This window comes from Peromyscus eremicus, chromosome 14, assembly GCF_949786415.1.
Source record: "Peromyscus eremicus chromosome 14, PerEre_H2_v1, whole genome shotgun sequence".
Lineage (NCBI taxonomy): Eukaryota > Metazoa > Chordata > Mammalia > Rodentia > Cricetidae > Peromyscus > Peromyscus eremicus.
This window is the reverse complement of record NC_081430.1, coordinates 3,246,595-3,261,554: the sequence shown is the minus strand read 5'-3', so window position 1 is coordinate 3,261,554 and position 14,960 is coordinate 3,246,595. Positions and strand designations below refer to the sequence as shown.

The following is a 14,960-nucleotide window of genomic DNA, read 5'->3' as shown; positions in this document are numbered from 1 at the left end:
GTTCAGTAATGCAGAAACATGAGAAATGTGTATCTTGAGAAACTAAGTTTGCTCCTTGGTAGTAATAGAAGAGTACCCATTTCCCCGTATCTGATCTACTGTGATAGGACAGAAAGTCAAGACAATGTCATAGGACTCTAAGTTTCTAAATGTTTGCTTTCTATCATTTGATCGATATCTCTCCCCCCCACACCCCACACCCCCACTCTCTCCAGGGTCTCTCTCTCTCTCTCTATTCCCTTGACTATCCTGGAACTTGTTATGTAGACCAAGGCAGTCTTCAAACTCATTGAGACCCATCTGCGTTTGCCTCCTGAGTGCTGAGGTTAAAGGCATGTGACAGCACACCTGGCCTCTCTGTTATGATTTTAATATGAAATGTCTCGTATAAACTCATGTAATGAATGCTTGGCAGGTTCTGGAAACTTTAGCAAGGGGCTTTGTTAGACGAGAACATTTGGGGACATGCTTGCTTCACCATGAGATGAAGAACCAACCACCTTTGCCACAAATTTTCACTACCATGATTTTCTGCCCAAGTTCATAAAGCCAACTTACCGTGGTACAGCTTCCTGAAACTGTGGACCAAAGCAATTCTTCCCTGTCTTATTTCTGTCAGGTATTTGGTCTCAGCAGCTAGGAAGTAATAAATATATTCCCCTTGTATATTTCCCTCATTAGAGACCAGAAAAGGTTTACAGAGAGGCACTGGTCTGTACCATAGTCTGAGTAAAAGTCCCAAATGAAGATGCAAATCTAAACTATTGTACACCTTCCATGAATAAATGCTGGAAGACATGTCTAAGTGCACGCATGTGAGAGCCGAGGCAGCCTCTGCTCCCCAGACCAGCCGTCTTGACACGGACTCCTGCAAGTGCTGTGACTGCTCAGAGCACAGGCTTCTGCCACTGAGTCCAGACCAGGTAGAAACCCTAGTGACTAAACATGAAGTTAGAAACAGTTGTTAAATAATTAAAAAAAAAACAACTCACCTGAATGGATAACCAAAAGCAGCTGTAACCGTCCTATTGTCACCTTTAGGACAACTCACTTGAATTTCCGTTTTGCCCTTAAACCCGCCGCAGGTGGCAAAAGCAAAGATGGAAGCAAACTACATAAAATGAGACCAAAAAACAGAGAAGAGAAAAGCATTACTGCAACCTGAACCAAGGCCGTTAAAACCTAAGTACACTGATCATTAAAAGCTGGCTCAGAAATACTCTAGAAATTACTAGCCATAGACTAAAAACATTAAAAAATGTGTGAATGTCAACAAATGTGATTCTATTTTCCCAAGTATAAAATAAAACACACCAGCCCATACAATATGAAATTCAGAGAAGACTTGCTGGGCATGGTGGCAGAGGCAGGTAGATTGCTTTGAATTCAAGGCCAGCCTGGTCTACATAGACTCAGAGAATTCCAGGACAGCCAGAGGTAATAAAGACCCTGTCTTAAAAACAAACAAAAACAAAAAGCAAAGAAATGCAAATAAGACTCATTTTTCCCTATCAAAATTTTAAACACGAGTAAATGGAAGGTGTTTTTGTTTGGGGCTCAAGTAATCAGTGAACTGTTGAAAACAAGAGGTTATAAAGGAAGAGATTCTTTTCTACTTTCTGAACTTGTGAAACATCACTTTCACGTATTTCTAGGTTTCAAAAAGCAATTCGATTTTTTTCTCAACTATGCATATGCTTCCGTAAATTCTATTTATAACAGAAAAACCCAGAAGCATCCTAAGTATTATTAGAGAGTCACATAAACTAGAATTCATTTATATAACAGAATAATAAGCTTTTAACTGCTAAAATATTAGAGATCACTTAATAAAATAGCAACATGCTCACTACATACAGAATTTGTTCATACAATACACTATATGTGTATCCACATTTACATACAAAGAGGGTAAAACCCAGAAGGGTTATACATGAAAAATTTTAATAGTGGTCATCTCTCAGTGCAACACAAGATACAAGATTTAATTTCTTTTTGTCTTCTAAATTTTTTCCACAACAAAAATACTTAGTTTTGGGTGCTATCATATTTGAAAATTCAGTAATTCAGTAAATGTCAATAGTTCTTATTTTCAAAATACATGTGCAATCTACTTATCACCAGTTCTAATCTAAACGACTATCACATCACATCTTGGCCTTGATTCCTGATTCCTTCTTTGCCACAATTTCAGTGCACTACTTATATAACAGCCTCTGCAGTTTAAACACAAATATAAGGCAGAATAGATTCCCTCTGCTCAACGCCCTCAAACAGCTCCTGAATTCTTGAATATCCTTTACTTCCCTTATATCTTTAACTCTCATATGTTGCTATTTGTTCCTTTCCCTTAACTTCCTACATATTGCATATCTGCTGTCTAGTCATTAGACAACTCCTTCAGGGTCTTCATTGGCTAGTCCCTTTGCCTGTAACACATGTTCACTCCCACATGTAACCTTTGCTGCCCTCCTCTAATACTAACTATACTGTTTTATGTCTTCTTCCTCATATGTAAGATTGCCTAAGGTACCATATGTGGTGATATTTTATTTGTGCACTCCAATAAAACTTATCTGGGGATCAGAGGACAGAGCCAGCCACCAAATTTAGACATAGAGGTCAGGCATGGTGGCACACACCTTTAATCCTATCACTCAAAGGCAGAGATCCATCTGGATCTCTGTGAGTTCAAAGCCACACTGGAAACAGAGCCAAGGGTGGTGGCACACACCTTTAATCCCAGCACTTGAGATCTTACGGCTTTGCTTGGGAAGGACACACACACTTTTAATCCCAGGAAGTGATGGCAGGAAACAGAAAGGTATATAGAGCGTGAGGACCAGGAACTAGAGGTTTTTTTAGCAGCAGTTCAACTGAGACCCTCAGGGGTGAGGACTTAAGAGGCTTTCAATCTGAGGATTTGTGGAAACAGGATCGGTTGAGGAGTTGGTGAGGTGTGATTGGCTGTAGCTTGTTCTGTTTCTCTGATTTTTCAGCATTCACCCCAATATCTGGCTCCAGTTTTTTTTTTCTTTTTATTAATAAGACCTTTTAAGATTTGTGTTACAACCACACTTATTGACCGTCCTTCCCTAGAATAGAAAACTAAAGAGATGTGGGTCTCTCTGCTGATAGCTACACACATCAAGCAGCAGAAACACTTCTGTGTACAATTCCTATCAAAGCCTATAGTGTTAAATACGGGATACTACAGTCTAGCTGAGTGTTCCCTAGACACCAGGACATGCTGCCAGCCTACAGCATGATGAGGAAGTAGTAGAACCTTTAGGAAGTGGGTCTTACTGAAAGAAAAGTCATTCTTTTCAAAGAAATATTGGGAACCTGGCCTTATCTGTCTCTTTCTGCTTCTGGGTTGTCCTGAAGCAGAGTTGTTAAACCATGTACTATTTACCACAGGCCCAAAACGAACCGAGCCAGCCAAAATGGACCAAAACCATGGAAACCATGAATCTAAAACAGTTTCTTCTTTTAGGTGGATTATTCTCAATTATATTAAACAATGGAAAACTAACACACTAGACATTGTTTCTCATGATAGTATCATAATAATAATTGAAGGTTTCTCCAAAGAAGAAATATATATATCAGATATGAAGAGCCTGATGTAATGTCTACATACAGTTTGAGATCTTCTGTTAAGATTCCATAGGTACCAAGGCATACGGATATTCTCTTAGAATAAAAATACATGAATACATTGAGTGGGAGAAAAGCAAGAACTGAAACTTGGGAGTAAACTCACATTTAAGTTTAGAAAAAAAGAAACATGATGTAAACAAACTGAACCAATAGATCAAACTAAAGAGGCCAGAAACAGACTGGAGTCTGGCAAATTTTTAACTGACAGAGTTGCCACTGCACATCACTGTGCAAGGCCTGTGGTGACCATAAGGTACATCCAGATACTTTGGCACAACTTCTATCAAGAGGAAGAGCTTAATTTCCCTTGAATTTGAACTACACAGAGTACTGAATATAACAGAAGAAACAGGTTCCTTTTAAGATTACATTGTAATAGGACGGCTATTTCTGGCCTGTGGATATAGCTCAAGTGGTAGCTTGCTTGCCTACCATGCAAAAAACCCTGGGCTTGATCCCCAACACTGAATAAGATGGTCATACCTGTGATCCCATCACTTGGGAGGTAGAGGAAGGAGGATTATAAACTGAAGGACACCTTTGGCTACACAGTGAGTCTTGGCCAGCAGAGATAGATAAGACTTTACCTAAAACAAGTAAACAACCTTCCCACCTCCAACTTATTTTTCTTTTTTGTATTCTTTTGAACTTTCTCATTACTTCAAGAAGCTCACTGCTATGTTGGAAGGATACTCAGACTATTCAGACAACCTTTGTGCTTTTGTTTTTGACAAAGAGTCTCATACATGTAGCCCAGGGTATCCTGGAGCTCATGGTGATCCTCCTTGAGTGCTGGAAACACAGGCATGAGCCACTATATCCAGTATGTGTGTCTTCCATACCACATGCTAGGGATTGAACTCAAGGCCTTGAGCATGCTATGCTGTGTTCTGCCACCATACCCTCAACCCCCTCAGGCACATTTTAGAGACTTAAAGGACATGGGACCAAGGTCTGACTAAAACCACACGACCGAGTTTGGAAATGGAACCATGGAGGCCAGCAGTCACGAGTGAGCCAGAGGCTGTGAGATTAGTACAACCGTGGCGAATAACTGACAAGAACCTCAGAAGTCCTGAACCCAAACCCTCGGATTCCTTCCACCTAGAAAGATAATAAGTATCTGCTGTTGTAAGTTGCTAAGCTGGGGCAGTTTACCGTACAGTAACAGATAACTAGTAAAAGGCTAATCAAATGAGCTGCAACTTATATGAAAAAGCTTTTAAAAAAGAAAATCTGTGACCATGTAGAAGGATTTAAGACTCTTTAAAAAAGCACTAAACATAAAAGATAGTTAATTTCAACTATAGAACTTTAAAATCAAAAATCAACTTTTGAATATAAAGCAAGCTACAAAGTAGGTGAAATGCTTGTAATAAAAATGTCTCAAAGGACCCACTAGTCCACAGATCTAAGAGGAAATGGTTCCTCGTGTACTGGGATTTCCTTATGAATGTTCACAGCAACGCTCTATCAAAGCAGGGAGGGAAAAGCAATAGGAACATATCAAAAGGGATACTCTAGTTACTGCTCTGCTCCCTGCCCTCTTACAGTGCCCTCAGACCATTTTTTTAAAAAATTTGTGTGCATGTGTCAAAAGTTTTGCTTGCATGTGTCTGTGTACCACGTGAGTGCCTAGAGCCCTCAAAGGTCAGAAGAGGGTGATTGATCCCCTGGAACTGGAATCATAGATGGTTGTGAGCTGCCACATGGGTGCTGGGAATCAAACCTGGGTCCTTTACAAGAGCAAGTGCCCTTAACAGCGGAGCCATCTCTCCAACCCATCATTCTTAAAAAATAAAATAAAGAAAAAAGATACAAGAACTATAGCTTGCCACATCAATATAGAGGAGATGCAGAAACCTAATGCTAAATTAAAAAAAAAAATCAGGTTGTGTAAGACTATACAGAACATGAAAACTTTAAAAAAAGTTTTCAAAGAAAAAAGGCTGTCCTTCAACTCACATAACTCTATGTCTCCAACTTCCTGTGTTTTGACTTGCACCAGCATATCCAGTCTGGAACCATTTTCTAAAAGCTGCTTGTATCACATCTACCACTCTCTCTGTTTTTTAAGCCCTTACTGGTTTTCACTGGATTCACTCAACCAACTTTTCCTGTTTCTAATTTCATTCCAATCATCACACATCTTCTATTGTGTGGGCTCCAAAGCTACAGCAGCTGATAAAATAGCCCTCAGACACTACTGATGGTTGCTGAACCATGAATGCTGCCATCTAAATTGTGATATGCTGTAAGTGTAAAATATACTATAGATTTCAAAGATTTAATATAAACATATATAAACTGGGGCTGGGAATGTAGTTGTCTTAGTTCGAGTTTCTATTACTGCAGCAAAATACCACGATCAAAAAAGCAAGTTGGGGAAGAAAGGATTTATTCAGTACTTCCACATTACTGTTCATCATCAAAGGAAGTCAGGACAGGAACTCAAACAGGGCACGATTCAGGAGGCAAGGAGCTGATGCAGAGGTCCTGGAGGAGTGCTGCTTACTGGCTTGCTTCCCATGGCTTACCAGCCTGCTTTCTTATAGAACCCAGGACCAACAGCACAGGGATGGCACGATCCAAAGGGCTGGGCTCTCCACCATCAATCGCTAATTAAGAAAATGCCTAGCCGGGCGGTGGTGGCACACGCCTTTAATCCCAGCACTCGGGAGGCAGAGACAGGCGGATCTCTGTGAGTTCAAGGCCAGCCTGGGCTACCAAGTGAGTTCCAGGAAAAGGCGCAAGGCTACACACAGAAACCCTGTCTCGAAAAACAAAACAAAACAAAACAAAAAAAAAAAAAAAAAAAAAAAAAAGAAAAGAAAAGAAAATGCCTTACAGCCAGATTTTATGGAGGCATTTTCTCAACTGAGGTTCCCTTCTTTCAGATAACTCTAGTTTGTGTGGCAAGTTGACATAAGATCAGCCAGCACAGTTGTTAAGGGAGTTTGCCCATCATGCACTAAATCCTGGGTTTAATCCCCAGTACTGCATAAACTGGATGTAGTGATGCATGCCTGTAATTCTAGCATTCTGAGTAAAGGGTGGATCAGAAAGTCCAAGGTCATCCTTGGCTATACAGGAACTTCAAGGTCACAAGATTATCTCAAAAAACAAAAAGAAAAAAGATGATATAGAGTTAAGTAAAAAATTAATTTCACCTTTATGGCTAATACATCATTAAACTACTCTGTAACTTGTATGTTTTTGTTTGCTCTGTTTTATTTGTTTGGACAATGTTACTTTAGTAATGATGCCACACTAACCTGAAATAGCAATCTGATCATGTAACCTGGTTTAAAAGGAGTCCATTGCTCTTCAGGTCTGTACTTAAGAAACAAAACAAAACACTTGCCAAATTTGGCATAAATGGCATGGCTAATGCAGCCACAACTTTTTCTTTCTAGATTTAGCTGAACTATATTCTCTGCCAGGTACTGTTATGATTGTCACATTGTACTGTTTTTTAAACACACCAGTGTTTATGCCTTAGCTGTGTACATATTCCTCTGAGAATGCCCCCATTCTCATTTTATTTTTAAAGCTTCTACTTAATTCACCATGGCAGAACCTATTATTCTCCTGGACTGCTACAGACATTAATCCACTCTGTATTACCTCTACCACTAGCATTTCCCTTGTGTATTTTGTTATGTAACAAAAACAAAATAGATTTAAAAAAAAGTATCTCAAAAATCAAGCTAAAGAAAACAAAACATATGAATGTAAGTTTGCTCTAAATACACAATAGGCTTTAAGGTACTGACATTAAAATGTACACACAAATTAGAGATGCATAGGGGGCTTTGTGCAACAACTTTTTCACTGATAAAAGTTCATGTAGAAAAAACTCGGGCACATCTGATATTTTCAGTAAATTATCTATCCTGCAGCCAGACTCACAATTCTATCTCCTATTCCTATACCTTGCTTCCTCTCAGAATTCTCCTGGAAACACTGGCATTCATCTCATTTACGGGTGCTGAAATGAAGCACTTCCAGTTGCAGGATCTTCACTGCTATTTTAGTGTCACCACCTAAATTTAGTGTCACCACCTAAATTTCTTCATGTGTAACATTTTGTTTTAAAAGGAATCAACTGAAACATTCAGAAACATACCTGGAAATACATTGCACGAGATTATTCCTATCTAAAGCCAAATACATTTATTGTTTTTACTGTCAAACACTGAGAGCACTGACATTCAAGTTACTCTCATGAAATGAGCAATGAAGTCTGTATCAAAGTGCTTCTCACACCCTCTCTCCACTTGTACAGACAACCACACAACAGTTAGGGAACCTCTGCTAACAGTTCCCTAACCCTTCAGAATTTAGACTCCTCAGACACAGCTGAAGTAGCTACAAGTCTTTTCTGATTCTGAGTCATTATGCTGAAAGCATTTTGTCATCCTTACTCTTAAACATGTTTGGTTGAGTACACAGCTGTAAATCTCCAAGGAATAGAAACATATTTACTTTTAAATCATTTTCAGGGTCAGTGGCTCAGCTGCTTAAGATGCAGGCCAGTACGCCTCATGACCCGAATTCCATCACCAGGCCCCATATGGTAGAAGGAGAATCAACTCCAGGACGTTATGCTCGGACCATATGTGATAAATAATAATACTTTTCAATTATTTTTATGGCCTTTAGAGTAAATCAGCATGTTCACTGTTAATCTGGCTGGCTGGGTTGACATGAATATGTTTTATTATGGAGAACCAGGATTTGTTGCCACTTATAAATCCTGAGTTAAGTAAAAATTGGTTTTCTTCATGTTTCAGGGCATTTGATGCAGGGCTCAGGTGTTAGGTGGCTCTCTCACTTCTTAAGTGTGTGCACTAACTTGTGCATGCCCACGTTGGGGTCACAGGGCCAATGGGAGGTATGTTCTCTTGTTCTCCATTGTATTTTTTTTTAAATGCAGGGTTTTCACTGAACCTGGAACTTATTATTTCTGCTAGATTGGCTGGCCAGTGAGCCCCACCTGTCTCTATCACACAGTACTGAGATTACAGAGGTGCACCTGTTGGCCTCTAAACTCAGGTCCTCAGTTTCTGCAGCAAGCACTCCCCACACTGAGCCAACTCCCCAGTCTCTCTCTCTCTACTTTCTGAAGTACTCACATCTATGTCAAACCCCCAGAGGCTTTTACTGTATTATGTTTCTGGGGTCCCCAACAATATTTTTCTTACAGTAAAACATTAATCTCAGCCTGCAGACCCCTGAGAGTTCCCAAGACTCTTCCAGGAACCTACAAAGGTCAAAATTATTTTTGTAGTAACACTAAGCTATTATTAATTCTAGAACATTGACACTTGCACTGACTGAGCAAATGGACTGATGGGTAAAACTGCTGGGCTTTAGTAAAAATCAGCAGTATCAGCAGCTTGGGGAAAAAAAAAGACTTAAGAATTTTTGATAGGCAGGCAGTGGTGGCCCACGCCTTTAATCCTAGCACTCAGAAGGCAGACTCAGGCAGATCTGAGTTTGAGGCCAGCCTGGTCTACAGAGTGAGTTCCAGGACAGCCAGGGCTACACAGAGAAACCCTGTCTCTAAAAGCCAAAAGAAAAAAGTGTTTGATGAAGCAATAAAATTAAACCTGAGCCCTGAATCTTAATAGTTTAAGAGAAGTAGAAAACACAAGTTTTGGGTTTTTTTTTTTTTTTTTTTGCTTATCAAATTATTTAAACAAATGAGTTGTAACAGGAACTAGTTTTCACTTTTCTAATACCACCAACTCTCTCCCGTATCCCCAAATACTGGTCAACCTTCACTGAGTTCATTACCTCACCAGACAACCACCCCACACAGCCTACATTAATGTGGTTTCTGATTTTACTGAGACTGTTCTTGCTAATGCCATCAAGAGTCTTCTGACTACAAAAACAAGGGACATGCTTTGGCTCCATGGCATCTGACATTACTGAGTATTCTTTACTGGAAATTCTAACAGTGATGTCTAGATGTTTCTCTTCACTTTCCTAACCATTTCTTTCTTCTTTGCCGACCTGTATTCTAAACAGCTAGGTCTGTGTGTCCCACTCATCACTGCCTGGACACTGCAACTTACATAATGTGAAGAGATCACCAACAATATATCCTTATTAACCATCCAAATATTTTTCTCTTCCTCTTAATGACTTGGACTATAAGGCCATTACCAACTCAAGCCAGAAATATGCTAGTCATCACAAGAATGCTACTTCTGTATATATTTTAATTTCTAGACATCTCCATCCTCACAACAACTGATTTTAGGCACACATAACTTCTAAAGCTGCAGGTCTCCCTCCATGTATGGCCATTTTTACATTGTTTACAAATAAACAATGATTCACCTGAAGTCTGAGCTTAACTGGACACTATCCAATATACAACCTAAGTTGATATTTTGTACACAAAGGGCCAGTTTTTCAAGCCTAACCTCAGAGGGAGCAAGGGCTTCAAAATCGACTTGTTATAATCATCTAGAACTGTACTTTTGCCCAATATGTCCATGTTCCAACCGAGTGTACTTACTTACACAATGCTATGCTGCTTCAACTTTTCCTCCCATTGAACATAAGATCCTCTTGCCTACAAAGCCAATCTGTATCCACCACCCGATGAGTGAGTATTCACCCTTCAAATGTTCTACTACACTAAACAAGTAGCTTTAGTACAGAATTTACCATATGGCGTCTTTATATACTCCACTCCATCCCTGAATGATCGTGAGAAAAAAGATCATTTATTAGTGTCTGTTTTGCTGGTGCTTAGCACAGTGCTGGAATATACCTACTCAAATATTTATTGGGTAAATATTCACCACACCATTAACACAATGTAGTCTTACTACAAAATTACTGTCTGCATAATAAAAAGCCTTCAAACTGAAAACAGCATCTCCTTAAGAAACTTAAAGATAATTTCAGAATACAACAAAAAAAATCACCCCTACTTTAAAATATTCAAGAAAAAGTTATAAACTGCCTCTTCATTTAACTGAAAATCTAAATTATTAAACTGAATTGTAACCTTCAATGACACTAAATGTAAGTTTTTTTTTCTTGATCTTTACATTTCTTTGATTTCTCTCCTATAATTTTTGCTTCTGGAATTAAAATATTCGCTTTCTTATAAACAGGTTTGTACAAAGTCAAGTGTCTTTTGCCAGTTGCAAGAAACCGGCAGCATTCCAGTTTTCATAAAACTGGAGGCATACAGTGTAAATAAAACAAAAAAATAGAGTATCATCGGAAAACGTGAAGTTAAAACACATGTAGGACACTGCAAAGTTCTCAATTTTCCATGGTCAAAATGAATTGTGAAGGAGTTAAACGGTACTGGCCATAAAAACACAACCTGACTGCACACTGGGCAAACACATGCCAAGCGCTCAACGTTAACACTGTTAACACCGGCACCGAACTACAGTGGGCCTCGCAGTGCGAAGGAAAATCGCAGAGCTGGGTAAACCAGCTTCAAGCACCAAGGTCGAACTCTAAGTCTCCTTTGATGTTAATGATTGTTTGCCAGAGAAGGGCTGGAAGCTGACTTTCCAGGCAGGATGTTGCCAGAAGTAAGTAAAAACAACCTCGACGTCCACGGCTGGCAAGGTACTAAACGGGCCGAGCAGCGGGGCGCGCTCGGGGCCAGGCCCTTGCCTCCGCGGCCGCGACCACACTATTTTTAACCCAGCGCAGGGCCGGCCCGGCCCGCGGAGGGCGCCGGCCTCGGGGCGCTTGGTTTCGGTTGGACCGCAGCAGGAAGTCCTGGCTTCCTCTGCGGCTGCCGGTGGAGCCCGGGACAAAAGCGAGCCGCTCCCACGCCCCCGCGGCCAGGGGCGGCCGGGACGAGCCTCGCGCACCGGCGACTCGACGGCGGCCGCCATCTCCGCCCCGCGGCCTGCCAGCGCGGGGCTCTTCACGGCCGGGTCCCCGCCTCCCCGGGCGCCCCGCGCTGGGCCGGGCGGCGTCCGCGTCGCCCGCTGCACTCACCCACTCCAGGACCTTGATGAAGCCGAGCGGCTCCTTGAGCGGGCTGAGGTTGATCTGGAAGGCGGACATCCTCTGAGGGAAAGGAGGGAACAGAGTCAGGACGCGGGGCGGAGGAGGGGAGCAGCGCTACCGGAGCAGCTCGGCGGCGAGGACGGGCAGGCGGGGCCGCGGCGGCCGGGGCGGGGCGGGGGTGGCCGGGGGCGGGGCCGCGGCGGGGCGGGGCGGCGGGCTCCGGGGCGGGGCCGGGGGCGGGGCCGGGGCGGGGCCGGGGCGGCCGAGGGGCGGGGCGGGTGGCGGTTGAGCGTCACTGGGGAGACCAGAGGGCGCGCCCGTGAAGGCGGGGCTGAGAGGCGGCGGGGAAGGGCTGGCTCCTCCCCCGGCCGCACCTGACTCAGCCGGCTGAACGGCTGGCGAACTAAGTAAGCATTGGAAGCCATGCGTGCGCCGCGCCCCGGTCCCTGAAGCCCAGGCCCTGGCGCTTTCTCCACAGCGCACGCGCTCCCTAGGCCCCAGACTCCCTTCCGGTCTTTGCCAGCGCGCGGGGGTGGGGCGGGGGTTCCTGCGCCTGCGCAGCGCGACCCCGGCGGCGTTCTCGTTGCTATGCCCTTTTGTGGCTGTTGCAACCCGCCCCGGCAACGCCCTCCTGTCTCAGTGCCTTCACGATGCTCTCGGCTTTTGGACCGATTTATGAAGTGTGAACACAGATAACGCCTCCCTTCAAAGCTCGTGTGAAGGGCCCTAAAAATGAGTTACTGCAAAACAACAGATGTCTGGCGAACCTGCCTGTGTAAGGGCGCTTGAAAGTATGATTCACCAAACATTTCTGCGGGCATTGCTTTTAAAAGTTGTTGGAGCCAGAGCAGGAGAAGGCATGGCTTGGCAGGTGTCACAGGTCATCGCGTCTCCTATCCGCGTCTGGCGAGGCCCGCATTGGGGGCAGGTTTTGTTTGTTTTTGCTTCTGTAAGGGCAACTCTTCTTTCATGATTTACCTTAGGTAGCACCGCCTCCTGCCACCAGAATGGGAGGCCCTTCTAGTCTTCTCTTGTCTGGCTTCCTCAATCCCCTGAGTTTTGGAGAGCCGGAATAGTGGCCTGTTTTCATGCATGGTAAGATGGTGATAGCGAAGGAAGGCAGAGGTTTGCCACGAGAGGACCCCAGGACCGGCTTCCACGTCCGTACTTGTATTTACTCAATGTCCTTGAATTATTCCATCAGAATTGAACACTACTCGTGGACATCTGCTACCAAGCTAACACTTCCTCCTCCCTCACTCTTATTTCTGTGAATTCCACTCCTCAAGCCTTTTTAAAAAGTTCTTTTCTGCGAGGCCTGCTGGATAGGCACCCAGGAGTGGATTATTAGCTTTTGCTTCAAATAACAAATATTCAGAGTAGACTCAATGTAATTTCAAAATCAGATGGATGCTAACAGAATGGAAGGGTGCACACCTTGCACCTTCACAGTGCTGAGAGGCTCAGAATAATTTGTACCCCATGGTTCTTTAGTCCTGTCACCAGTCAGTTGGCTGAGGTTCGTCTGAGTGCATACGTGGATAGGAATTGTGGGCAGGCAGGGAAGCAGCAGCTGGTGTGGTGCAGCTTTCCTTTCTTGGCGGTAGGCAGCAGTGACTGGTGGCTGTACCCAGACAGGAGCAATAGCAGCTGGCCCCCTCTAGTGCTCAGTCCTCAGAACTTAACCTGTACTGGTGTTGGTAAATCTGGGACGCTGAGTTTCTCAGCCCTTGGCCGCTCTTGGCCCAGGGTGAGACCTTTGGCCCTGAAGGCTTAACAGGTCTCTGGAACGCTTGTGGTGACCAGGGCCTGCCCTTTCTCTTCTCTGGCCCTTACAACATTTTATTCTTTGCTCTTGGCCCCCCGCCTTTTCTTTTTCTACCCCCTCAGCCTTTCTTCTTCCTGCCTGATGTGTCTTGAACGTCTCAGCTGCTCCGGCTGTGATGTAGCTGGCTATTAACCCCTTCAGTGACTCAGTCACCTGGACTGCTACACCTCTGCCACTGTAGGTCGACACAGGGTACCTGCTACTGCTGCTGGGGTCGGTCGTGCAGCCACTGCTTCTGTCTCTGCTGCTTCCTCTCTGTGTCACCTCTGGAAGTGGTCAGGGCCACTTCAGAGAGGAGTTAACACACTGGAGTAGCTCTGACTCAGCTAACCGAGTGAGCCTGAACATCCTTCTTATGCAGCCTGAGGACTATGTCCTCCAGTCCAGCCGGTTTGGACCAACCACAAGTGCTTGTTTTAAATAAAGCACTTTGGGCCAATCACACAGATTTGTCTCTTAGCACCAGTCAGGTGGTCTCTTCTCTAGACCCCCAAGGAATTTCTCCCTGTCTGGTCATGGTAGGGATGATTGCAGGACCATCTAGAGTTCACTGAGGCTTGAGGTAACAAAAAATCTGATATCAACTGTTTCAAACAGCCCTGCTGTGTGCCTCCAAGAACCAGAGCAGTCAGCTGCAATCTTTGCATACTTTGTCCATGGGCTGTTCAAGATGCCCAGTGCTGGCATGAGAATAGTTCTGTTGGTTATTAAACAGACACTTGCTCTCATGAAGGGAGCCAAATTGCTCCATTCTCAGTGTCTATGCTAATTTATAGGAGAATGAACATCGGAAGGAGTATTTTAAAATATAAACTTAATGAACATAATTGTACAAGTGTTGTAGTGGTTCCTATATCTGTCTTAGTCCCAGCTATTCAGGTTTAGGATGGAGGTTGAGTCCAGGGGTTGAAGTCTAGCCTGGGTTACATAGTCAGACCCTGTTTCTTACTTTGTTTTGAGACAGGATCTCACTATGTTTTTGCTCTGGCTAGCCTTGAATGCAGAGGTCCACCTGCCTCTGCCTCCTAAGTGCTGGGATTAAAGGTGTGCACCACCAGCCCTGGCTATTTTTTTATTAATTTATTGCATAAACTAGTAAGTCAGTCTTTTGTAGTTCTCTGGGGTTTTTTTTGTTGCAGTTGTTTGTTTTTTCCACTTACTATAGTCTCAGGAATTAAGATAGGCTGGGCCTTAATCAACTTGTGAGCTGTAATTATATTTCCTCTCTCCTACTTTTGTCTCCTTTCTCTCCTGCTTATTCATACGCACCAGAGGAAGATCTTATTACAGCTTCTTAGGAGATCTATAGTGCTAGAATGTAGTCCTTGAATTTTAAGAGGGTCCCTTTATTGGTCCTGTGCCATTAGTTTTTAAATATAGAGACCACATAGGGTGAGCAGAACCGTCAGATCACTTGTCAGGATTCATTTGCAGGCTCTCACTGAACAGAACCACAATGAAG

General features: G+C 43.3%; 1 protein-coding gene across 2 annotated transcripts in view; it reads right to left on the bottom strand.

The window, feature by feature from the left end:
* The window catches only part of Sypl1 (synaptophysin like 1), a 29,585-nt gene extending 16,918 nt beyond the window's left edge, over nt 1-12,667 (bottom strand). Inside the window, exons 1-3 of one of the 2 annotated variants that reach the window (XM_059279898.1) lie at nt 12,649-12,667; nt 11,659-11,730; nt 993-1,111 (exon numbers count right to left, since the gene is read on the bottom strand). In XM_059279898.1, the coding sequence (XP_059135881.1) occupies nt 993-1,111; nt 11,659-11,727 (188 nt within the window). In that variant the 5' untranslated portion in view covers nt 11,728-11,730; nt 12,649-12,667. Of the gene's footprint in view, nt 1-992; nt 1,112-11,658; nt 11,731-12,044; nt 12,214-12,648 lie in introns of those variants that run through there. The other variant, XM_059279897.1, reaches the window with a different exon arrangement.
* Between the last annotated feature and the right edge of the window lie 2,293 nt (nt 12,668-14,960).